Source organism: Sinocyclocheilus anshuiensis, unplaced genomic scaffold (assembly GCF_001515605.1).
Source record: "Sinocyclocheilus anshuiensis isolate Anshui unplaced genomic scaffold, SAMN03320099.WGS_v1.1 scaffold1392, whole genome shotgun sequence".
Taxonomy (NCBI): Eukaryota; Metazoa; Chordata; class Actinopteri; order Cypriniformes; family Cyprinidae; genus Sinocyclocheilus; species Sinocyclocheilus anshuiensis.
Window position 1 is genome coordinate 808,480 of NW_015542476.1, and position 25,695 is coordinate 834,174.

General features: G+C 36.7%; 2 protein-coding genes across 2 annotated transcripts; both read right to left on the minus strand.

Annotated features, from left to right (window-relative positions):
* Nucleotides 1-564: 564 nt before the first annotated feature.
* Nucleotides 565-16,626, minus strand: LOC107693854 (LIM domain transcription factor LMO4-B-like). The gene is made up of 5 exons (XM_016493381.1): nucleotides 16,257-16,626; nucleotides 7,522-7,767; nucleotides 3,948-4,044; nucleotides 2,265-2,423; nucleotides 565-2,027 (listed from the first exon to the last, which is right to left on the minus strand). Exons 2-5 carry the CDS (start codon nucleotides 7,758-7,760, stop codon nucleotides 2,019-2,021), a joined length of 504 nt encoding a protein of 167 aa, XP_016348867.1. The 5' UTR covers nucleotides 7,761-7,767; nucleotides 16,257-16,626; the 3' UTR covers nucleotides 565-2,018.
* A 4,389-nt stretch (nucleotides 16,627-21,015) lies between these two features.
* On the minus strand, nucleotides 21,016-24,283 carry LOC107693831 (protein CYR61-like). Its single transcript, XM_016493353.1, has 5 exons — nucleotides 24,171-24,283; nucleotides 23,321-23,534; nucleotides 22,482-22,829; nucleotides 22,032-22,234; nucleotides 21,016-21,498 (listed from the first exon to the last, which is right to left on the minus strand). The coding sequence occupies exons 1-5, from the start codon at nucleotides 24,243-24,245 to the stop codon at nucleotides 21,187-21,189; spliced, it is 1,152 nt and encodes a 383-aa protein (XP_016348839.1). The 5' UTR covers nucleotides 24,246-24,283; the 3' UTR covers nucleotides 21,016-21,186.
* Nucleotides 24,284-25,695: the final 1,412 nt, after the last annotated feature.

The following is a 25,695-nucleotide window of genomic DNA, read 5'->3' on the forward strand; positions in this document are numbered from 1 at the left end:
GTTGCATTTTGGTTGAAAATGAAAATTGGGTTGAAAATCAATATTTGACGTTGTCTTAATATTGGATTTTGGTTACACAACCTAAAAACAACAAAATATCAACGTCAGCTGACGTCGGTATTTGACATCAATTTAACATTGACATTGAATTTACATTGAATTTTGGTCATCCGACGTCACAACCGAAATTTAACCAAATATCAACGTCTTATGACATTGTGTGCCTGCTGGGTTGTATCCTCTGGTACCTTTTATGTGCTCACCCCCAGAGTACTATATATAATATAATATAAAGAAAGCACACTGAATATAGTTTTTTTTTTCAGTGTGATCTAACCCCACACTTTTAAGATTCCACAAACACACAGAATTCTTCAATGTGAAAAGTCACAGCTGGCTTTTACACCCCCTACCCAACATACACACAAACCAACAGCCATAATATGGTATGCTTGGCTTCCATTTTTCTCCTAAGAAACGCAAGGGAAAGGAACATTTGTTTATTAATCATAAAAGTAAATTGGAAAGGAACACCTTGTGATTGCAGGCCAAAGGTAGTTGAATAAAACAGAGATGGGTTTAATTAGCTAATTAAATAAACAAGATATGGGGGAATTTAATGACAAAAGGCAATTACCAGAAATGCCATAATGAGAAAACTTTTCAAAGCTCAGCAAATCAGATCAGAAAAAGGCAGATTTTGAAGAAGTAAATGAAATGTTGAGAGGAGGGCCAGATGAAAGAAAAGGGCGGGAATCTAATGTTCATTTCTGTAGAGACGCTCACAGAGATGCACAAGACCTCCTTTAACAAGACCCGCAGATTGAAATCTCAGCAGGAGAAAGAGAAAGTGCCAGCTCAAATGCCTTTCATTACTCTCTATAATGATGCAGATGCAAGAGTTTGTGTTGAAATCTGGAGGTAATGAACCGTGTTTTTGGCCAAGGACTATTGGAGAGCCATCTCGACTTCCAATGAAAGTCCAACACACTGAGCCAAAACCATCAAATGTTGATGTACACTGAGCAGAGATGTCAAGACGGCATTTGTGATGATTACAGTTATTTAATTAAGCATTTTTTTTTCTTTTACAGATATCTTATTGTTTGAAAGCTCCTCCATTTAAACAGAGGACACAAGGAAACAGGTCAACCATTGAACACGATACAAGAGCACATGAAATATGTACAATTTTACTCTCCATCTCCCTCACTCTCCCAAACATCTTGGCAGACACTGAATAGCAGTCTCTATTAGAGAATATGCATACAGACATATAATTTATTCTACCAAACCATGGGAAAAAAAACATGCTGTTTCCTCTGCAGTCTACGACTCAGTCTACGCTTCATATGTCATAAACTCGAATAGACAAAACAATACATGTTCACGTATCTGTACTGTGCATGTGCATGATTACTTGCTAATGATAAAAGGAGGAAATAAGAAGTTTTTTTAGGCACCAAAGACGACAGAGCGTTTTAAAAAAAGATAGAATAAAATTACACTTAAAGTGAAAAGAGCCTGTAAGCAAAAGGCAACCACCACTGAAACAAACTGCGAGTTTTAACGGTCTTTTGATCTATGGATGTCATTTTGTGGGCAAGTAGTGATATCTATCATAATCCACAGACCCCCGCAGTCCAAAATGTCAAGTAATGTCCACAACATTTCTTGAGAAACTTCTCAAAAGGGAATAAAATCATGTTGAGCATCACCCCAGCTTTAATTAGCTGCTCTTTAAGAGTCTAAGCCTTTCAGGGTCGGGCCATCCCAGCCATGACCAGACAGACCGACTTTCTTCAATATGATTACGTTTCCCTCGTCAGGGGTGATTGTCTCGCAAGTGACTCACAGTACTTGCGTAGTTATGAATTCGTCTTCTAAGGTGGCTGGATGCACGAAAGTGGGGTGGAAGATCCTGGCTGTGGGTGGACTTTCACAATGATAGATTGAAGGAAAGATGTGAGGAAAAATACGAAGAAAAGGCACACCGTAAATTATAAATCCATGTTTTCTCAGCACACCTGTGTACAAAGATCAAATAGCCGATCAGTTTGTTTCCGAAATAGGAAAAATAATGCAGTATAGCAATCCCTCTTCATTTTTATCAAATGTTTTTCTATTATCTAGTACAAATTTACATTGACAACATTTGTTAAAGTAACTTAAAGTTACAGCTTTAAATGCAAGTTGAGGGATATCATTGACACTAATAGGTTTGCACAAAGATTTCTTATCAAGTCGCAGTGTTTATATCATACCTTTTGGTCGGGTAGGAGGGTGTTGCTCTGCAGGGGGGTCAGGTGACTACTGAGCAAAGCTCCACCTGGTCGGTCATGTTCACAAAAGATGGTGCCGTTGACATAGTGAAATCTGTCACCAGGCACCAAACGATTTCGACATGTGGCACAAGTGAAACACTGTGGAGAGAAGAAAAACAAAGCAAAAAGTTATTTCACTGGAAGTCTCGTGTGTCATTTAATAAGTCAATTAAACTAAAAAATGATTAAAGTTGAGAGGAAATGGAAGTAGCGACATCTTTTCTTTCATATCTTTCATATTTTTAGATATGACATGATTTTAGAAAGAAAGTTGTATATCTAAATAGTCCTATATATAAAGTCCTTTAGATAAATATTTTTTCCACTGTTAGAAGAATTAGGGGGGGAATGTGTTTGAAAAAATCAATTATATTCCAAGCTCACATTTCTTCAGATACTCACAAATTAGAAATTCTGTCAGGATGTAGTTACCCAATTTTGCAAACTTATGCAAACATGGACCACTGGGAAACCAAACTGATCCACTCATCTTAATCAGGGAATGGTTTCCTTTTCCAATCAAATATTATTAAGACAGGTTGACACCTACACCACTATAATTAGGAAGGAATGTGTGGCGCAGTTGGGAAAACGGTTAGTTGATGAGTTTTGGTTGGCGTCTCTTGAGACTATCCTGCTATCAGTGTTCAGTAAATGCAAGACTTCAGCTGACAATTCAAAGAGAAATATTTCCTCAAAAAAGGCTACTTCAAGTCTTTACAGATGTTTCCATTCCAACCAAATAATGTGAAGTATAAACACATAGATTAATACCATAATCTCTCTAATTCTCACTCTGGAGATAAGGAATGTGGGTCCAAGTCATTGTTTTGCAAGAATTATGCATTTCAGTCTTTCAACTTTTTCCAGTCTTAAGGGGGTTGCAATGCAATACTCAAAAAGAAGTAAAATTTCATAAATCTAACTGTGAGGCACTGACTCAAGCTTATGTTCAGCAATTCCTGCTGGCTTACATGCCAATGTCAAAGGAAATTAGGTAATTGCAATGTACAAAACAAATTCCCTCGTGTTTGGGATTGGTTCAGAAATGGTAACCATACAAGTTTCGATGTTGTAATTCTGTCTATGACCTGTCCTGTGATAGACAGGTTTGGCTCATCTTTTCTCAGATTCAAGTGTCAAAATGGTCTTTATCCTGTTTGTTTCTAATAGTTTGTTGTCAGATAAAGCTATGATATAACAAAAGTAGCAACATATCTTTTCTTCCGTATAGTGACATACATCCGTCAAAAGAAACAAAAAGAAAAAAGTGTTGATCGGGGACTTGGTTCTATCCATCAGTAAATGTGAGCTTGCAGTCATTGTAAGAAAGGAGTGGGTTTAGGTGGACAGAATTATTACATAAGTCTAGCATATGTCACCAGAAAGATGGCCATCATTCCACTGAGTTTTATTTTGTTTCAAAATTCTGAGCTAAAAAAAAAGGAACCTATGGACACTTGTATCATTCATAGGGCTGCACGATTAATCGCATGCGATATTTAACGCGCATCCGCGTTAAATATCGCATGTGATTAATCGTGCAGCCCTAATCATTCATTAATCTTTTTTTTTTTTTAATACTGACAAAGCATTAGTGTTTGCTAACAGGCTATGGTTCACCTTTAGATGGTAGACGTTACCCTGGGCCCTCATCACCATTTCACTGGCAGGGATAGACTGTCCACAGGCATTGCAGGCTCCACTGTGACCAAACAACCTGCACAGTTGGGGGTAAAACAACAATTAATTAATTAATTAATAATATTTAAAGAGATCAGTTGAAAGTCAACATATTATAACATCCAAAATCCCATATTGCAAAATGACACACAAATCACCCTGAAAATAAATCGGCTTGCACTGATCCACTTTTCCTTCCACAATTGGGGAAATGTATTCATACATCCATAGCTGGAAGTTGGAGTGCTTTGCAATGTGTGTTTGTGAGTGTGTGGCTTGGATGGCAGGGCACCAAAGCTCCTCTAGTCCTAGACTGCAGCCTATCAGCTAATCTGGAGTGGCAGTGTAATTGGTGGCAATGGGTGGGGGGTGGCTATAGGAGCCTCTGATCCACCCTTGGCTCCTAATTAGGGTGCACTTGATTACTCTGCTTCCTGAGCTTGAGGTTGTTATGGGCATTTTTAGGAGAACACTCAAATGAGTTCAAGTCGTGCTCTTGATGAGCTGAAAGAAAAAAAAAAACACATCTACACACACGGTCATATAGAGATAAACTCAGATGCACACAAACAACACGCAACATACACGCATTCCACTCACACACATGCACACAAACAACTTGTTTTCATTCAAACCACCTGGAGCCACCATGTCACAGTCATGTTTCAGTAGGAAACATTTCTTCCGCTCCCTCTCTGGGGTCTTTATTGTGACGGTAACCAGACCAGTTTGGCAGCTAATTCTCACCGCCTCACTTTCTCCTCTTCCTCCTGCCCTCTCTCTCTTTCTCAACCCCTGCTCCGCTATCACTGTCCCAGCTCTGACTGCATGCAGTAATGAATTTTTGATCTTAATCCAAACAGTAATTTAATAAGAGACGGCAGAAAGGAGCCCTGTTCTCCCTAATTAATGCACCCTACTTTTATCAGACCTCAGGCTCCACGCTGTGTCATTTGGTAATGAAGCTCTGCCCTTTTGATTAGCTGTATTATACATATTTAATACACTGCAGATTGAGTACACCTTACATGCACTCTTAAAGGAAATATCCATAAGACCACCCTTGACACGTATAACATGTTTGCGAATTACAGAGTTGTAAGAGATGCCCTTTACTAAAAAGTATTTCTTTCTCAGTCGAGTTGTTATAGAACCCAAAGTTGTTATAAAACAACAACAACTGATCATAGGTTGCCTGAACTGGTAAAAAATAGATACAATATATAATATATTGCATTATAAAGCAACAACAATAATATCATAATAATTTTATTATTTTGTTTATTATTTTTCACAAGTTGAGCCATTCCTACATGCTAAACTAATTTTTTATATTATATAGGTGTAATAATAATAACAATATTATTAATAATAATAATAATAATAAGAAGAAGAAAATAATAATAATAATAGTAATCAAATAAATATTAATCATTAATATATAACTTTATATTTACTACTACTAATAATAATAAATAATGTAATCTTAATTTAAAATGTATGCAATATAACCAATATAAAATAATAATATTATTAATATTATTATATTATATTATTAATATTAATATAATAATATTATTAATATGATTATATTATATTATTAATATTAATATAAGTATTATTAAGAAAATATTATATATAAAAAAAAAATATATATATATATATATACATACACACACACACACACACACAAATATATAATATTTAAATAAAATGTATAAAATAGATTAATATAATTTTGTTAATAAACATAAATAATAATAATAATAGTAATCAAATAAATATTAATCATTAATATATAACTTTATATTTACTACTACTAATAATAATAAATAATGTAATCTTAATTTAAAATGTATGCAATATAACCAATATAAAATAATAATATTATTAATATTATTATATTATATTATTAATATTAATATAATAATATTATTAATATGATTATATTATATTATTAATATTAATATAAGTATTATTAAGAAAATATTATATATAAAAAAAAAATATATATATATATATATACATACACACACACACACACACACAAATATATAATATTTAAATAAAATGTATAAAATAGATTAATATAATTTTGTTAATAAACATATAATAATTCTAATAATATATACAATATATAATCTTACGTTTTATATATATTATTAGTATAATAACATGAGTCTAACTGAAAAGTTTGTCAGTTGCTTTAAACTCAATCTGTACGTTAACTTACAATTAACTATGACAGCTGTTCTGTATCTGTAATATTTATTTCAAATAAAAGTTTCTTTTCAATTTTGGGATCTGAGATTGTTTGAATTTTCAGCATGCATCTCTGGCACTTCTACAGCAATCACAGGCAAAAAAAAAAGCATCTGCGTGGCAAAGCCAAATAGTCAGACATCCCTGGTTGAGGTCCAAACAGACCAGTGTGGGTCTAACAGGCAACAATGCCGTGCCGTCATGGACCAATGCATCACTGCACACATCCAAACACACAGAGGTCAATTTCAAAGCCTCAGTGATTATAAACAAATCTAATCTCCTCACCTCTGATGCCTTCAGCTCAAAATATACAAGGGAATACAGGCCAAATTCAATCAAAGAGCTATGTAATCATCATACAAACATACGAGCAATCATAGACCCCAGCGGAAACCGCCAGAAAAATAAACGAACGATTTTTAGGGTTTGCAAAACAAGGTTACGGTTGTTTTGTAGAGTGGTCAAAATTTATAACATAATGACAATTGTGAGTTGACTTCTAATTTGATCACCGACTATGTGCTTAAACACTACGGCTTGAGTCTAAAGTGGTGTACAGCACATGAAAAACATGTGGGGAGCCTTTGAGTAATATGGCTGCTCCAGATGCCATGTTACATGCACCCACACACTTCCTGTCATGATCGGTGAACTTTTCTTGTACAGTTTATGCAGTAACATGTATTCCAATGTGTGGCCTCAGAAAAGACATACAATGCTCTACATTCATCCCAACAAAATCTGCTCATTTCAGAACAAATTATTTTTCATCATTATTTTTACTCATTTAAATTTGTCCTAAACTTGGAATTATAATTTTGGTCAAAATAAATATTAAACAATAAATAGAAAATCCTTGCCAAACCAAAAGTTGTGCAAGATAAGTAGCATCATAAAAATGGCTGTTTATGCGAGATTTGGTGGTTTTATCTATTTTCTTCTGTTTAGGCCAAAACAAATATCAAACACAGATTTCAAACAAATCTGTGAACGCCCTTCTAAATATCCTACTAATAGTCTACTAAATCTGGAAAGGAGATATGGATATGACAAACGATATGAAACAAAGATCAAGCTCACAATTCAATGACATATTATTGATTTGTCCCAGTAAAATCCACAGATTTCCTGTCCTTCTTGTGTAACACATTATGACTGATGCTGTGACCAGAAACATCATTTATTTGCTCTTATTCAGCATTTCTGCATCAGTCCAACCAAATCCCCGACTGCCCGTTTCTTTTAGTACCTGATGTAATCGTTCCTGCAGAGGATCATTCCTCCTTTGCTGAAGCAGGTGCTGCCGATTTCTCCTAGCTGAGCCTGGCAGCAGGAGCACTTCAGGCAACGCGTGTGCCAGTACCGATCCATGGAGAAGAGCAGGAAGCGATCTGAGATCCGACCTCCACAGCCTGCACAGGAGCGCACTGCCCCGCCGCTACCTCCTGTTACCGCAACGGCGGTGCTTTCCACACGGCTGTTCACCATCGCCTGCCTGCGGGATAGAGCGGAGAAACTCGCAAATCAGCAGATCTGGCCTGTGTTATCCAGAGGCATAGTTCTACCACTATCAGAAGATCAGCCATTAGAGCTGTTCCTCCAAACCTCTTCAAACAAATCACCATAATACAGTCTTATCATCCTGAAGACACGTCATAGCAGAATAATGGGACAGATATATTGCTCGCCCTGTTGCTGATTGCATTTTCAGTGTCCCCATCCAGAGACGAGATAAAAGGAGGATAAAACAGACTGACTGGGATTACAATAACAATTCATATAAAAGAAAGAAAGAAAGGGAAAAAGGAAAAACGTAGAGTTTATAACAGTAAACAAGACCAGGAAAATGACTGTAAGGTCGTATTCTATTGTAAATTTTCCCAGAATGCACTGCCAGTTGAATACATAATGTGGTTGCAAATTGTGTGCGTGATTTTTTTTTTTTACTATTTGCTATTTTATTTCTCCGTGGCTCTGGTCACCATTAGGTTCTTGTTTTGTAACATTCATTTTATTACATCTAAAAAGATGTTTGTTGTTTATTACCATTCTTTAGTATTCTGAATGAGGACAATTCATACTCTTAAGTTCACTAGAGTAGCAACCAGTCAGCTCACAACAACAGTAATGCAACCCTCCACAGAAGATATCTTATAAAAGGTTGAAATATTATTTATTTTCTTTAAGTAATGATTCCTCATAAGGGTCAGTTATAACATTTAACTTATTTTCTCTATGTAACACAGTGGAACCAGTTGTATTCTGTAAAATGTTTGCTAGCTGGGAGAAAATGAATAAAAAGTAAATAAGGTTCCCACTCAAAGGGAACAATAATCAGCATAACAACAACATATTTTTACCCCACAGTGCAGTGCAAAAATTGATGTGGTCTATACCATAAACTGTTAATGAAGCTGAGAGCAAACAGATGACAAACAGAAAGCAAACTTCCCTGTATGTCTTGGCAGAGCTTCACCAGTACAGAGGTACACAAGACCTGTCCAGAAAACAACCTCTCTTAGCTCGAGAACCAGGGTGCTATTGAAATGAATGAGTAACGGATAAAGCCATTTCTTTAAGGCACTGCTAAACAACCTATGACCACCATAACAATGTTATAAATGTGATATTTTATTAACAATATTTAGCAACATTATGAACAACACATTAAATCTGTATTAATAATAAATGCATTCAAAATATGCTTGTACAAACATGATGTTCAATAAAGTACCTCAAGAAAAGTTACAGTTAAAAGTTGAAAAAATTCAATAAAATAAAAATCTTAAAGTGCAATATTATTGCCACGGAACTATAATAAAACTCATGCTGCAGGCGATTCTATGGAAATGATGTAGTCCACAGATTTTTATATCTGCCTTAACATTATCTGTTTATATCTACAGCTCATTTCCAGAACTTTCATTGCAAATATGAGTGGAGATCAAGCCCAGCTGGAGGCAGTGCTGCTCTCAAATGGCAGTAACTAGAACCATAAGGACAAACTAAAGTCTGTTCCCTTTCAGAGTATGCGATCTCAGCGTGTGAATGCTGATCTGAGGTCATATCTATATGGCATCTCCAAATAAGAATGCTAATCTAGAATCAGTTATCCTTAACTGTATGAGACGTTATAAACATGACCTTGGTTTACCACGGTTCTCACTGTTCAATCTCATTGAAACTCCAACTCCTTTTCTTTTTTTAATGATATGTCCTAGTTTGTAGCTGGTATGCCTTGTGGTAAACAGCCTTCAACCAACATGAGAACTCAATCACAACACCAACCACTGTTAATGATGTTTTCCAAATGAAAATGCAGCTGATTTGTCATTCCCTGTCTGATGATTTAGTTCGAGTCAGGGGTGTGCGATATTGACAAAAAATTATATCTCGATATTTTCTGGGATTTTATCGATAACGATAATTAGACGATATTTTGAAGTGATATTTTGTGTTATTGTGCTGGTACCTTAAGGACTGCCGAAGACAGCTGACTCCTAATGTTTTTAATATTCTTCATATTCTGTGTGGTAGTCAGTTCATACTGATAGAAATTAATCTTTTCCAATAAGTTTAAACTGATTTTTGCATTTTATGGGCATTTTTACCTTTATAAAGCCATTTTTTCTAAAAGTGTCCAAAGAAGGGGGTCTGATGGCCAAAAAATATTATTTTACTAACTTATTAATTTTAAGTTAAATTGTGCTTTGTTGGTTTAATGTCTGCTAGAATGTTAAAAAATGTTCAGTGTTAAATATTTTTTAATTATTGTTTTGTAATTGATTTTTTTCTTTGAAAAGCAAGACAAAATAGTAAAAAGCACATTTTGGCTATTTAATTTATGCAATGGTGAAAAAAATTGGCAAAATACTTGGCGGAAAAAAACTCGAAAAACCGTATTCGGCCTTCGGCTTTCAGCCCAGGGTTTCATTTTGTTTCTTTTTCAGCTTCGGCCAAGAATTTTCATTTTGGTGCATCCCTAGTTTCTCCTCCTAATCTCATCCATATCACTATTAAAATATAGCATTCTTTGTAGAAATCAAATGGGTCAGGTACGTTTTGTGGTCTGCTCCGATTCACACATATGATCGCTCTGCTATCGTGTTTCTGGACCAGAGCAGACTGGGTGCACGCTGCGGTAGTTCGGGTTATGTTCAACAGAAGAAAAACTGATTCACGTTTAAAACTACTTCAGAGTGAGTAAATGATGGCAGAATTTTCAGCAGTTTGGACTTTAATGTAGAGAAAGAACATGCACTTAACCTTTTCACAGGCATTTTGTTTTCATAGACAGATATCGTATAGTATCAATATAGAATTGTCTAACAATTAGGGGTGTTATTGACAAAAAATTATATCTCGATATTTTATGGGATTTTATCGATAACGATAATTAGACAATATTTTGCTGAGTGTGTTATTGTGCTTGTACCTTAAGGACTGCCGAAGACAGCTGACTCCAAATGTTTTTTATATTCTTCATATTCTGTGTGGTGGTGAGTTCATACTGATAGAAATTAATCTTTTCCAGTAAGTTTAAACTGATTTTTGCATTTTATGGGCATTTTTACCTTTATAAAGCCATTTTTTCTAAAAGTGTCCATTATCTTTTGAGTCAAATTCTTACATTTAATCAGGGAATTAGAATAATAAGACATTTGGGCTGTTACCAAGCAAATTAAATCAACGCAGAAGCTGCATCTGAAGTGGCATTTAGATGTATTTACACACATGTATTTTGTATAATGCAAGACATGAATGCATTTAACCTGCAATTACAAATGCATAAATAATGTTTTGATATATTAAACATAAAACGTTGAATACTGATATTTGAAATTATTTAAAACATGAAAAAAAAAAGAAAAGAAAAAAGAAAGAAAAAGCCGAAATTTGAAATTAAAACCGCCAGCAGGTGGCAGCAAATCCCTCTTAATAAGTGAGTGATTGCGATTGAACCAAATCATTTAAACGGTTGATTAATTCAAGAACGAAACACCGTCATGTTGCTCAGAGACACAAAACAGCGCTGTCGCTGTATTCGGAATGATTTTTGTTGGCGAAATAGAGCAAAAACAAGCAATATGGTGTCTAAAACGTAAGTCTCTTAATTAACTTATTGTTTATTGAATTCAATGTCACATTTGTAATCATGGTAATTTTTGGAGAAAAACGGCACTCTTTGTGTGAAATTGAATAACTATATGAAGTGGTATAAATATATAAATTTTCTGCCATCATGTCTTGAATTTGTGATCATTCTAAATGCATTTTAATAGCCTGAATCATGCTGTGAAAGAAAACACACTGAATGCACACACGCACTAGGCTAGACTTCACGTAATGTATGCGTGCGCTCTGTAGGGATGTTTTGAATGGTTTTTGCAAAATACTCGATAATGTCAAATCGCACATCGTTAAAACAACAATTACGATATTATCGCAGACGATATATATCGCACACCCCTAGTTCGAGTATGTTTTCACTTATGTCGAGTGTATTCCCTTGATGAGTTACTGTTCACCAGCCGTTTCCCTGCAGGAAAGCAAACCATTCCCGTTCTCAATAAACCACCTTGTGCACTTCCAAAAGGATGAATTCAGACTAACCACTAACCATCCTCACCACACACACATACTAGTACAGTTTTAAGTATGTCTAGCTTCGGGCCAGCATATTACCTTTTCTAACATTATCTAAAATAAGCACGGAGACTGTGGTTTGAGAAGGTTAGACCGTCCAACTAAGCAAAAGACATTCAGACTCGAGGCACAATACATATGCTCAAACACATTTGGAAATGCTTGCACATTTTATTTCTAAAAATAACTTTGTATCTCTGCGTTGTTTTCTGAACAGACACAAAGCGAGATTCATTCGGAAAACCTCAGCAAAATCCTGTGAGGACCAGACGGTGCAGTTTTCTCTTTTTGGATGGCAGCAGCAATGTGAGGAAGAGGCTTTGGACATCTGGCTGAGGCTATATCACTTGTTATTTCCTCCCTCTGTTGTTCTGAAGGAGAGGTCAGTCGGCAGCAGACTGGAGATGGAGGCCAGGTTAGAGGTCATAACTGAGCCCTGTTGATTGGTAGGGTCGACCAGGGGTCAAAAAAGGAGAGGAAAGCAACAGGAAAGCTCTTTGTGCTTTGCTCTAAAGGATTGGGAATGCTTTCCTCAGGTTCTATCTGTCTTCCTAGCCTTGTGCCGGACATAAGATATCGGCCACCATGCGCTTTCCCACAGATGCATGAACATCAGGTACAATACTGTAGGTTCCTAAAGGGACAGTTACCCTAAAAATGAAAATTCTGTCATCATTTACTCACCCTCATGTTGTTTTTCCAAAAGATTTTTGAAAAATGTCTCATGGTTTTTTTATTAGTTTGTTTTGTCCGTACTTTTAAAATATCTTCTTTTGTGTTACACTGAAGAAAGTAAAGGCTGAATTACACCACACAACTTTTGTCCAGATTCTTGCACCGATTTATAGTCTAGACAAATTGATGCTGGTTGCAGAAAGTCAAAGCCAGTCTGCAGAATTTGGGCAGTCGGAGTTCACAGATTTCACAGAAAATGTCATAGTGCATGATGGGCAAAGAATCTGATTTTTAGCTTCAGACTATGATTCTATCCATTCTTAGGATATCAAAAATGTTTGATATCTTGAGCCGTTTTTTGTTTTCATTTGTTGTGTGTCTCCAAGCAATGAGGTGTTCTGCATAAGTTTATTTTGTTCGAAAAAAACTTGAAAGTCTGGTAATGTTTTAGTCGTTTAGTGTATTATCCCTAGTTTTTCCTCAGTAGCCATTTACAAAGTTACAAATTTATAATGCCAAGTAGTGCTGGGCGGTATGACCAAAAATTTATATTGCTGTATTTTTCAAAATTAGACCGGGTTCACGGTACATGACGGTATTTTTTTTTCATGCATGACTGGGTGTTAACCATATTTTCTACTGATTGAGAGAGGAAATACTTCAGTATATTGACTTAGAGTGCACTATTTTACTGTCATGATGAGTGAATATTGTCAAAAAATACCACACTAAATAGTGACTAAACACCCACAGTGCAACAGGGAAAAGGGACGCCTTTCAAACAGTGTCGTGTTCCGAACATTGTTTAAGCGGTATTGCGGTATTTTAAAAATTCATATCATAACAAAAATAAACACCGGTATTCGGTATGAACCGGTATACCACCCAGCACTAATGCCAAGTGTTTTAAAATTATTTCAGATTTTAAAAGTCATGTAGTGTATTCCAGCCTTAAGTCACACAGTTTTGGAACAACATGACAGAGTAAATGACAGAATATTCATTTTTGGGTGGAACTATAATCCCTTTGAATTTTGAAACATGTTTTTGGGGAAACACCTTACACACAGTTTATACAATAAAAAGAAAAAAGTGGAAATCCTAAAGCTAGCAATCTGTAGAAAAATAACCTGGAAAGAGAGATCTTTTGCACGTAAGTGGTTTACAATACATTCCCTCACCTTACCTGATAAAACTGACCAAGCAGGTCTAGTACAACGCTCAGAGCACTGCGTAAGCATTTCCTCCACAAACACGAGTATCCCGAAACTGACATGAACCTACATGCCTGAATTCTTATTGGAGAATTTGCCAGGCACCAGTTTAAACCAATTTCTGACACCCTCGGCTCTAATCTTTTCATTGTCATGTCAGAGTAGGGCATATTTGTAAGTCTCACATGAACTACGAGCCTCATATCTTATTAAATGCATTGGGACCAGCTGTACGAGATTATAAACCTGAATCAAAAGTAAATTTATTCAGCGCTCCTACACAAACAGATTTTGCCTCAGGACCTTTTCCCCATAACTGACACCGGTAACAAGCACCACAGATTGTCATTCCCACACACCTGCAGAAGTGCCATTCCAAAGCAGGCTGCCAAATAACTTTGCAACAGTTAATTTCATGAAAATGCAAATCCCCCATTTTTTAATCATCCCTTTCCTGCAGACCTGAGAGCGAGAGAGACAATGCAGCTGAATGGGACTCTGGGGGAATATCACACGCTTTGAGGCTTGGCTGTTTCAATACAGAACAATTACATTATCCCTCTAATAACTTAGGTAAATTAATCCTTCACAGGAAACGTTTGGCGACAACCTTTTTTAAGCTATGAGGCTTAATGTAGTGTGTTATCACAGGGTACCAGGAGTTTGTGACGATATAGGCCTACATTTTGTTATGACAAATTGTTTGAGGCCAACATTGTGTTATGACCAATTCCTGACTTAGAAGGCGAGCCAAAATATGGCATACATACTGCTTAAGAGGAGTGCAAAGTTGCACATCAATGGGCGGATTTATCAAAGAATTTTATATATGCCAACATTTCTGCCAATGAGATAAACGGGTGGAGAATGTCATAAAAGCTCTGCAGACTTACTTTAACTCTTTTTGACCCATTTATTAGTTTATTATACCCTATATAAGTTTAATGGAGCAAAATTAGATTAAATAGGCTACATTTACAAAGCTGGTCTTCAAGTCGAGCATTCATCATATTTTCCCAAACGTTTAAAATGAACTGGTCAACCAAGTACTGCTAGTTTCTAGTGAGGAGCTACTCTGGAAATAGACCAAACTCTTCTCTTTCTTTCTCTCGTTATTTAAACGCTGTCATCAGAAAGGTCAGAGAGGGGGAGGCTCGTTCAGTTCCACTTGACTAACGGGCTGATTGATGAAATAAGAGGCAAAAACAGAAGCTAATGAAGAGAAACACAATACCGTCGCTGTCCGAGCGCAGACTGATGGATTGGTGTTGCCTTGACGGAGCAAATGATGGGTCTACACCACGAGACAAATCACATACCATCAATTACTAGCCTAATGGTGTAGGAGACTTAAGAACACACTATTATGTTTTATGATTGCGCCTCAACTTTTCCTTTTGTTGGGCGGAACGACTGTTGAGAACTACGGTCACCATAGAAACTCGGTAACGCGAGAGAACGACCGTATAATTTCGCTATTTCAATATAAACTGACTTGTGTTGTAACTGAATTTTAAGTGTCATAACACGTCGCTTAAGAAAACAAATAACTGCGCAAAAACCCAGTGAGAGTCGCTGACTCGCTGATAATTACAATAAATGAGCATAACGCCATGGTTCGCAGCCTCTAAAAATAGTAGCGAGTCCAGTGAGCAAATGACCAAACCCTGGTTGGCACCACCGCAGATTAGCAGTATATCCTTCTCTTTTAATAATGCGCTCTGGGGCCTTATAACTACACGCTTCGCCGTTTCATTAAAACGGGTCTCTTTTTAATTAACACTCCGCGCACAACTCCCCATTGTGCACAATTCTCCGCTCCAGTGACAGCATACATCCAAGACTGTGTCTCAAAACATAGTGTGCTGCCTACCTAGACAGCATTTAACCTAGTCCCCAACTGAGCCCAGCTCTAGGTTGGCAGCTCACTACGATTTGAGATCAAGCCATTGAGTGCGAGTTACTGTACGGAGAAGTTGCAGCCAATGTACGCACTACGCAGCAATGTAAAGTTTGATTAAATAAGGTTGGCGATGTTGTGCTTAAGATGTTGTTCAAAAATAACAGAAAAAATACTCATATAACTCTAAATAAAATTTTCATTTTTTTGGTCCATAGCTAAACTTGTAAAGTAGCACTTGCAACCCCAATATATTTGCACTAATGGTCTGCGATCTACTATGCTTTTGGGAAACGCAGCTCTGGTAAATGCGGAGTAACTTGCATTAGATAAAGCAGCTAAATGACAAATAACTACAAAAGGTATGATAAAAAACAACAACAAAATGACATCTTATAGGACTAGACGTTGTGAGGTGCGTGTTTGAACTGTTGTGGAAACTGTTAAAACAGAAAGCCATCGAAACATCGGGCCACTCCAACCATATTGAAACAATCTTTACTATTCACAATCTCTACTAATGTCATTCGATTGTATGTTTTTACTCACCGTTATTTGTACGCAGTCTGGAAAGAAGTCAAACGGTGGTGGGATCACTCTCAAAGTATTAAACAGTGAGAGACTGGCTTTCTTTTAATATGTATTTTGTTTTCGTCCTCCCAAAAAGCGTTGAAGAAAATGCGCTTTTGATAATCCGAGTGTCTCTTGTTCCAACAAACTTCACAATCGTCCCTCTCGGTAGAAACGCTCCGCTGCAGCCGTCAGCTTCATGTTAGTGTTGAGCTTTTGCACATGATCTTTGTGGCGCTTTCCTAAAACTAGAATTTATTATAACTCGCTTCCTTATTAGTGTCTAAAACCTCCTAAGAGCTGCGAAATCTCGTTTCTGGCATCAGTTCACGCTGAAATGACACATGAACGAACAAGGAGAACGTTTTAAAGTCACTCCTCCGATGACGCGCCATAGGTGCAACCTCCGCAGCCAATGAGCGACGAGGGGGCGTGACATTTGACAGGATGATGGATGGCTGTTTGGGCAACTTTAAACTATTTGAAACTAATTTAAATTGCCCATAATCACCACGGCTGAGTTAAGAGCAGTCTTTATCCACAGCATTTAAGCCTGCTGACGACTGGCACGTCCACGTTTAGCTGTATTAATTATTCACCTACGCTCTTACAGAAATGGACAGATTTCTATAGCATCAAGCTATAAAGAAACCGACAATATATGCAAAAACAGACAGTCCAAATAACAGATGTGCTCACGCGAGAGGAAAACAGGCAGCTGTTAAACTGAACACTACCACGTGCTCTCACCTTATATTTGCTGCGTCTCTCGGCACGAGCGAAGCTGCGAACATCTGGCCAAGATGGAAAGCCAATTAACTCTGGCGCCGTAAATCTTTATTTAACCAATGCAATACTGTCCAATTTGCCTTGATTTACCATTACAGGCTTAAATGAACTGGCCTTGGCCTCTCACTTACAGGCAGTGCTACCACTAAGACATGCTGTGTATTATGATGTCAAATACTAAACACACCAGCGAGGCAAAAGCAATGCTTAACTGTTAATGGTAATAGCACAATTTGGCAACAAGTCTTATTGACAGGCATTATATAATACTCGATACTACATTTTTATTTTCATGTAGGAAGGACAGTATCACATTTATCAGATTAAAAATAAATAAATATTAAATAAATATAGTTTCAAAATTATGTATCAAGGTCCTAGTATAAGGTTCACAAACATTTTTTAGGATGTTCACACAAGAAATATGCATATGCTGGGCCCCAATATATACAGATTCTGGGGCCTAGCATTTAAAAGAGATGGCAATGGCGTTATTATTCAGGTATTAAGGGACTAGCGCCATCTAGTGGAGGATTCTATGAGCTATTTTGTTTGTACTTGAGGCTAGAACTAGAAGCATGAATAAATAAATAACATTTCTAAGCTTGGCCAGTTGTTCCTCTCTCTCTCTCTCACTACTCTAGAATGAGAATATACTATGAATTTACTATATTCTGGCTTTGAATTTGTTCATTGTGCATTTTGCTACATATTTCTCAACAAAATGTGCAGAACCAAAATCATTATCCCGTTAGTATCATGAGAACACAATTAAGTGAACATTGAGGGGGTCAAAGATGGGTCATAGAAGGATCTACCAGTTCTATTCTGATGTAAGGCAATGTCATTTGTTTAAAAAAGGGGGGAATAGTGTGATTCTATTCAAATCCAGGCTCTGCATACAAAGACTTCAAAGCAAGCAGCTCTTAGACACATACACTTTGCCTTGGGGATCACCTGAGCAGACTGGTCTTTGATGAGACACTGTGGAGTCCCCTGCCACTCTTACAAAGGTAAATGAATCCCCCCCCTCCTCCTCCTTTCCCCCAACCCCCTGGTACCCATCTCCCTGGTGGCCCCATTGTTTCATAGAAACTCAACCTTTGCATGAGATAGAGAAAGGAAATAGACAGAGAGAAGACCATGAGAGATGGACAGGTCACATCAGTATGGGTGAGAAAATATCTAAGCCAGGGAGGGAAAGAGATAAAGAGACTGACAGTAAGGTGGGGGGGACTGTGAATACTGAAAAAAAATCAGACGACACTGCGATATTAGACCAGTTTTCATTGTGGAAATTGCTTTGATGCCTCTTACTAAGAATTATTATTTATTTATTTATTTTTTGATAACCCCTCTCTCTCTTTCTCTTGTGAGCACACTACACGCAAAAATTAGGTGTTTTTGACATCTGAAAAAAGGAATTTTGGTATGTTGGCTACAAAAAGGGGTTTGATGCTGAACTTAGACAAGATCTGTCATTGGTATCGTTAGTCGTTAGTCTTGTTTAGTTAGCCATATCATATGCCCATCCATAAGTACCTTCATTATTCGTAAATTCTATTGGAATGGTGAAGAATAGTGTTATAAAAACATAATATTGCATTCAGATTGAATTTTTATCATTTATCACAAATGTATACAATAAAATGGAGCTTAACTCATCCATGTTTTATGCAACGCAGTGATAGAATATGATAATGAATACAGGCAGTGGTCGAATTGTAATAAAAATTCAGGGGGGATGGTGTGGTCAATTTCTTTTGGGGGGGGGGGTTGGGGCTTATCCCGTAGCTAGTTTTACACAATGATTACAAAATTTGTCTAAAAAGGTTTTTATTTAATGAAAAATTAGTCTAATTAAACTAAACCTTATTAAGCTTTTTTTTTCCTTCTGGGGCCTGAAATGGAGGAATTTGGGTCAATACTGCTAATTAAACAATATTTTGCTGAATGTGTTTTTGTGCTGGCACCTTGGCTGGTTTAGAACCGTCATGGATAAATAAAGAGGACAATAAAACCGCCAGTAGGTGTCAGCAAATCCCTGTTTTAAAAACTATTTATTGAATCATTCAAATCAAACGATTCGTTCAAAACGGCTGATTCAATTAGAAACGAAACAAGTGAATGGACCGTTCAATCACTGGCTCACATGATTCGTTCAAAAACAGATTCATTCATTCAAGGATTGAAACACCGCTCTACAATGTTGTATAAAATTATTAGCATATTTATGTGCTGATATTCAGAAAAGTACATTGCTTGTGCAATGAATATAAAAACATTAAAACTCATACATGGGTATTTTTTCTTTCATTGCTTGAATTATAAGGGTATTCTAACTGCGTTTTTGCAAAGTCGGTGACATAGGCCTACTCGTCAGCTCTCCTATCGTCTCAGTCCCTCACAGTCACACATACAGCACAAACATTATGTCAGGGGAATGTCTTTCAATTCTAATCAAGGAAAAATCATACCTTTTCTGTTTCTGTTGTGCTCCTTTTAAAGAACTTCAAAAGTTGCGCTTGAACCATTTTGCACGAAAAATTATGGTAACTTGCATTGTTACAGCTTGTTCTGATTGGTCACTCGCCGTTATTTAGTTCGTGAATTATCATAAGTAGAGAATTTTAACATTTAATTTGCACGATAAATTGTATATAATACACAACATTATCAATCTAAAGGGGATGGTTAGGGGGGATGCTATTTGTCATTTTTTTCCACCAGCTTGGGGATGCCATTCCCCCTCAATTTCGAGCCCTGAAGACAAGAGTTTCCACTCTTAGAGAAGTTCTTTATCGTTTCCACTTCTGAGGAGAACAGGTGTCATTTAGCCAATAGAGGGCGCTAATATTCACATTTAATCTGGAGCTCAAAATCTATTTAGCCTATAGCTTCCCTATTTTAATGGACTTTTTTATGCGTATTTAAATAAAGAAGTCACGTACAGAACCTTTAAATACAGAAACGTTTTCAAAGAAGCGCTTAAGACTGGATTTAACTACACACAGAACATACCTATGGAAGACTGTGACTGTAGCCTATCATATTTAATAGATTCTGTATAAGCTGGTGGGTGTGTTACCGGACATGCAGACAAAACATATGCTGACTAATGAAAGAGTGACAAATGTTCACAGTGTGTGTGGCTCAAATGTATCTGTGGGATTGTACAGTCATCACATATTTCCACCTGCCATCCTGCACATTCTCAACACATTCAAACATTTCCTGTTCCCCTGTCATAGCAGTGCTGAAAGTTTTAGATGTCTGAGACAGTAAGAGACAGAGATAAAGCAGAGAGAAACTGAACAAGAGGAAATATAACAGTGGCAACATCAAAAAAGTCCTTTAGAAAAATTGGCCTGGCCATGTTGTGTTCTAATGAAGGTATCAGTGAACATTTTGTAATTTAGAAGACAGATTTTTTTTATGATTAATAACATAATTGCTAAAACAGCATAATTTGTATTGCAATTCCACGTCTATTCTATTCTATTCTATTCTATTCTATTCTATTCTATTCTATTCACTGCTATTCTATTCTATTCTATTCTATTCTATTCTATTCTATTCTATTCTATTCTATTCTATTCTATTCTATTCTATTCACTGTTATTTTGTCAATATCATACACAAAGAACACAAAGCCAAAGTGTAAACTGTTGTAATTATACAAATGAGTTTATTTGCTCCATATTTGTTATTTGCCATTCACCTCAAAAAATTGAGATTTGAATATGACACTTCACAAGAACTGAAGTCTGTTAAATATTATAAAATAGAAATAATCATATACGTACAGTGGGATTAATACATATTTACATTATATACAGTAAATTTGGTTTTATGAATACAACAAAAGGGTATGAATATTGAATTATTAGCCTATGTATGTACTATGGTATGGATTATACTATGGTATGTTTTTCCTCAAATCAAATAAGCTTTACAGTCAAACCTGATATAACAGCAATGTATATATAATTTATATACATATTATTGTTATATTGAGACTACTGTTGTATTGATGAATGCTGGACTAAAACATTTCCACAGAAAATTAGGTACAGTAGAAAATTGAGAAAATGCCTTTAAATGTGTTCTTAAACTAATGTCAGTGTGTGTATGTGTGTATATCATTTGGCAGATTGAAGAACTCTGCTTGTGATGACAGGCCCTGTCTGCTGTTTCTTTGACTGCAGCTGCAGCGGCGTATCCACATGACGTTGCGGGTAAAGTCGTCTCGTTCTGGCTCGGGACAGTGAAAGTGTAGAGGGATTGTACGTGTCACAGAGGGAACACAGAAGCGACCGTCTGAGCAGGATCCACATGAACGAGGCCGGTAACGGCGAACAGTGAAGCATCCTGCAAATACGATCTGTACAGGTTTCGGTGGTCGTGTGGTTCTCTGACATTTCTTTCCTTTCTGAATAAAGGAATGAGAGAGAGAAATCTACTTCAATAACAGAACAGAAGCCGTTGACCAAACATCAAAATCAAAATATCAAAATTAGTAATATTATTAAAATTGTAAAAATCTATAAGCAGATGATTATATGTATACATTTATTTGTTTTATCATTTTATATTGTTTAAATTGTATATTTATATTTTATATTCTTTATGGTATTCCCAGATAAAGATCTGATTCACATTTACAAATGCATTTATTTAGCTAAAACAGATTTTAATAGCTTTAGTTATAACAATTATATATATATAGTATATATATATATATATATATATATATAATAGATCCATATCTGGGAAAATGTTGTATTGTTTAAATATGATATTATTTATTGTATTCCCAGATATAGATCTATTTTTTACCACACATTCAGTGATGTTGAAACTATTTAGAAAATTACCACTACTAAAAAAATCTTTATCATTTTATAACTTTACATTTTAAAAAATTCTAAAAAAAAATTATATCTGACTGCAGCCACCATTTACCTTCAGTGATGGTGCAGGGTTGAGGCCACACTCCTGTATCTGACAGAGCCTAGTTTCACTGAGGAGCTGACACTCAGGATTACTATTGGTTACACGGCTGGACACGCCCATTCCACAGGTGGCTGAGCACGGGGACCAATCAGTGACCTGCAGTAAGCAGGTGGGTGGAAGGAAGTCGTGGGACTTAAAGGATGAAATCCACTCTAAGAAAAAAAAAGAAGAAAAATATGTTGAATGAGCTTGTAATTCCTAAACTATGAGCAACATATCAAAACCATATAAAAATAACCAGTGTTTATAACCATGATGAATTTTATTTTTTTCTGTGATCAAAAGTTGGGAAACACTGCTGTACAGTAGGCTATACAGAATGTCTTATGTCATTTTTTTCTTTCAGTTTTTTTTTCTATAACGTTTCATTACATTTTAATGGCAATGTTATTCATCTACCTTGATAAGGGGCTCCTGCACTGCTGTCCCAAGAAGTAGATGGAGCTACACTTAACTCGTTGCCTATTAGGTCTGTGTGCTTTTGTGGATGAGCGTCAGGCAACGGATCCACTTCAGCAATGCGGTTGTCATCATCACACACCCACTCCTGGCAGCAGCGGCCGGCCAGTTTGGTGAGGCGGCGGCGGGAACAGCGCCAGTCGGGTAGAGAGATGCGGTGTGGGCACAGTGGGACGCAGCCAACTACTCCGTCCACACACGTGCACTGATGCTCACAAGTTGGCTGAAAGTCCTCGCTGTGCTGATAGACCCGTCCATCCAACTCACATGGACGACCTTGAGCTTCAGCTAGTCGTCAGAATTAACAGTAATATTGCTTGATTATCACGAGTGCCACGATTAGCATTAATAAATATAAAAAGTGCAGATTTAAATTCATTATTATTTTTTAATATAATTATGGGTTAATAATGTTATGCTGGTTCTCCCAGTCTGGTCTGTTGGCTGGTTTGCTTAAACCAACTAACACCAGTAAATCAGTTTAGGCTTTTTAAAAATGTTTATCATCTAACGATTTTTAATATTTTAATTGTAGTTAACATTAACAGTACTGTCTAATACAGGGGTGCCCAAACTCGGTCCTGGAGGGCCGGTGTCCTGAAGAGTTTAGCTCCAACCCCAATTAAACACACCTGAAGCAGCTAATCAAGCTCTTATAGGCATACTATAAACTTGAATTCAGGTGTGTTGAGACAAGTTGGAGCTAAACTCTTCAGGACACCGGCCCTCCAGGACCGAGTTTGGGCACCCCTGGTCTAACATGTCCTTATTCCTCTTACCTCTACACACGCCTCTGTCAGGGTCTCCAGCGGCCCCTAGGTGGCAGCGCAGTCCTTTAATGTGGTCGCAGGGCTCAGTAGGGCTGCAGTCTTGGTTAAACTGCCTGGCACAGACCCGACAGCACCCACATGAGTCCAGAACCCAACTTATACCCGGAGGACACGAGGGGGGCGAGGAAGGACAAGAGCATTTCAGTGGACAGCCTCCTTGCACCTGAGAAAGCACAGAAGGAAACAAATAAGGACTGATCTTGGAATACACTAGACTATATGAGAGATTTTTCTTTCTTCCATCTCATAAATCAAGAGATAATAAGTTGCTTTCACTTCAAAAATTAAAGAAAGAATTTAAAATGCCATAGTTTTGCAATGAAGCAGTTGATTAATTGCAGTAACCTCCTCAGCCACCATAAAGTCGTTATAAATTAATTCTGCCTCTATATTTGACCACATACAAGAATAGTACTGAGTCTGTAAGCCAAAACCTGACACAAATAAGGCAAAAAGGGGATTCAATGCCCCGTCACTCCCTGTACTAAAATGCTTTTATCTGTAACAGATGCTTAATGTAAACATTTTATCTGCAACCGAAAACTGACATTGTGATTAAGCGATTTTTATACCAGTGCATATTACAACAGTATGACTTTATTCAAATCATTGATCAATAAAGGTCTCAAATCATAGTTTATAAAAGAGCAGTAAAACTTTTTAATGTTTCCTAAATGGTAACGGTAATTTGCTGCATTTATTGGCAATTATATTATTAAAGTCAACTTGAATGTCAGATAATGAGCATATAATGATGCACATTCAAGTTCAAACCATCAAACAGAGCACAGAAACTCACCTCCACAGCGGCCCATGACAGCAGCACCAGTGTGATGAAATGTCCTTGCCTTGCTTTGATCCTCAGAGGGGACATAGTTAGTTTTATCCAAAATGATTAAGTTTATGCTCTGTTTGGATGAGTTACAAAGTAGTTTTTCGGATGTTCAAAACGTGCCTTCTGATTTAGATCCTCTCTGCATTTGTCAGTTCAAAAATAATTTGTCTGGTTTACAATGCCCACTCGCCCCTTTCTCTTGAAGTCTGTTTATGAATTGATAAATGCATAAAACTGTAAAGCTCTGCTCTCACCAGATTCCCTTAGTGACTGCCATTTTTATAGACAGCTGTGCACAGCCCCCTCTGACATCACACACACACACACACACACACAAACACACAGAGTTGACAGGTCACTTTAGACATACAAAGAAAAAGATATAGTGTCAAAATATTTTAGTTTGTTTTCCTATCTCTTTTTAATTATGAATTAATGGTTAGAATAAACATATTTATATATATATATACTTCTATTGCTATCTTCTTTTACCTTCTCTAACTATCACATTAGACAGACAGCAAATGAAAACTAGAGCTGGAGAAACTGCTAGAAATATTGAAAGGTGTTTGTGTCTGATTTCAGGAACTAGTCTAGGCTGTTGTGAAATACAGGAAAGGTAGTCTAGCACATTTTGGTCAGAGGAGAGTCCAGTGACACACACACACTGAGCAATCCCTCTCACCTCCCCTGCAGACAGCACAGACAGTTTGTCAGACGGCACTCGCTCTCACCGCGACGGTGGCGAGACATCACACACACATGGCACATAGCTGCCAGCCCGCTCAGTGACGTACTGCATCCACTCACAAAAATCTGAGTGAGAGAGAAGTAAAGAAAGAGAGGAAAATCATCTGTATGAAAGAGTAGGTGGTGTAGAAATATCACTGTGTGGAGCTTTTCATTCATTTCTTTGACAAGCGTGCCAGAAGAGCAGTTGGAATGACATTCCCCTGATGTGACATCTACAGGGTCAGAGGTGAAGTCAGATGGAGATTAGTCACAGCATATGCAGCAAATGACTGTAATGACTGATAACAGCAGTCATACGGCATGAATTTTAACAAGTTCAAGGAGACACCAAACAGGTGAATCTTAGTTAGGACACACACTGTAAGGACGTATTTGTGGCACCATGACGCAAATGCTTGAACTTCATGTGCAATTCATAATGATTCATCAATGGTTAGAAACCATTTTAAGGAATTTCGTGATTTCTGAGGTTTTGAAATTTCCTATAATAACATAATAGTTCTGTGCTAGATTTGTGTGTTTGTGTTAAAATCCAGGTCACTAGTTCTTCTCTTAAAGAGAAAGTTCATTCAAAAACAAAATCTTGGAATCGTTTACACATCTTAATGAAACACAAAAGAAGATATTCTCAAATATGTCTTTGTGTTTTGTCCATACAATGAAAGTCATTTTTAGAGCTTTCATTGTATGGACATGAACAGTTTAAAGCTTCTTGAAAAAAAAAAAAAAAATTATA

Coding starts and splice junctions, on each gene's coding strand:
- LOC107693854 (XM_016493381.1), bottom strand. CDS start 7,760: ATGGTGAACAGCCGTGTGGAAAGCACCGCCGTTGCGGTAACAGGAGGT. Junction 4,045..7,521: donor TGCAGGAACGATTACATCAG/GTACTAAAAGAA, acceptor CCAACTGTGCAG/GTTGTTTGGTCACAGTGGAG. Junction 2,424..3,947: donor GTAACGTCTACCATCTAAAG/GTGAACCATAGC, acceptor TTCTCTCCACAG/TGTTTCACTTGTGCCACATG.
- LOC107693831 (XM_016493353.1), bottom strand. CDS start 24,245: ATGTCCCCTCTGAGGATCAAAGCAAGGCAAGGACATTTCATCACACTG. Junction 23,535..24,170: donor TGTCATGGGCCGCTGTGGAG/GTGAGTTTCTGT, acceptor GTGCTTTCTCAG/GTGCAAGGAGGCTGTCCACT. Junction 22,235..22,481: donor TGCAGGAGCCCCTTATCAAG/GTAGATGAATAA, acceptor TTTTTTTCTTAG/AGTGGATTTCATCCTTTAAG.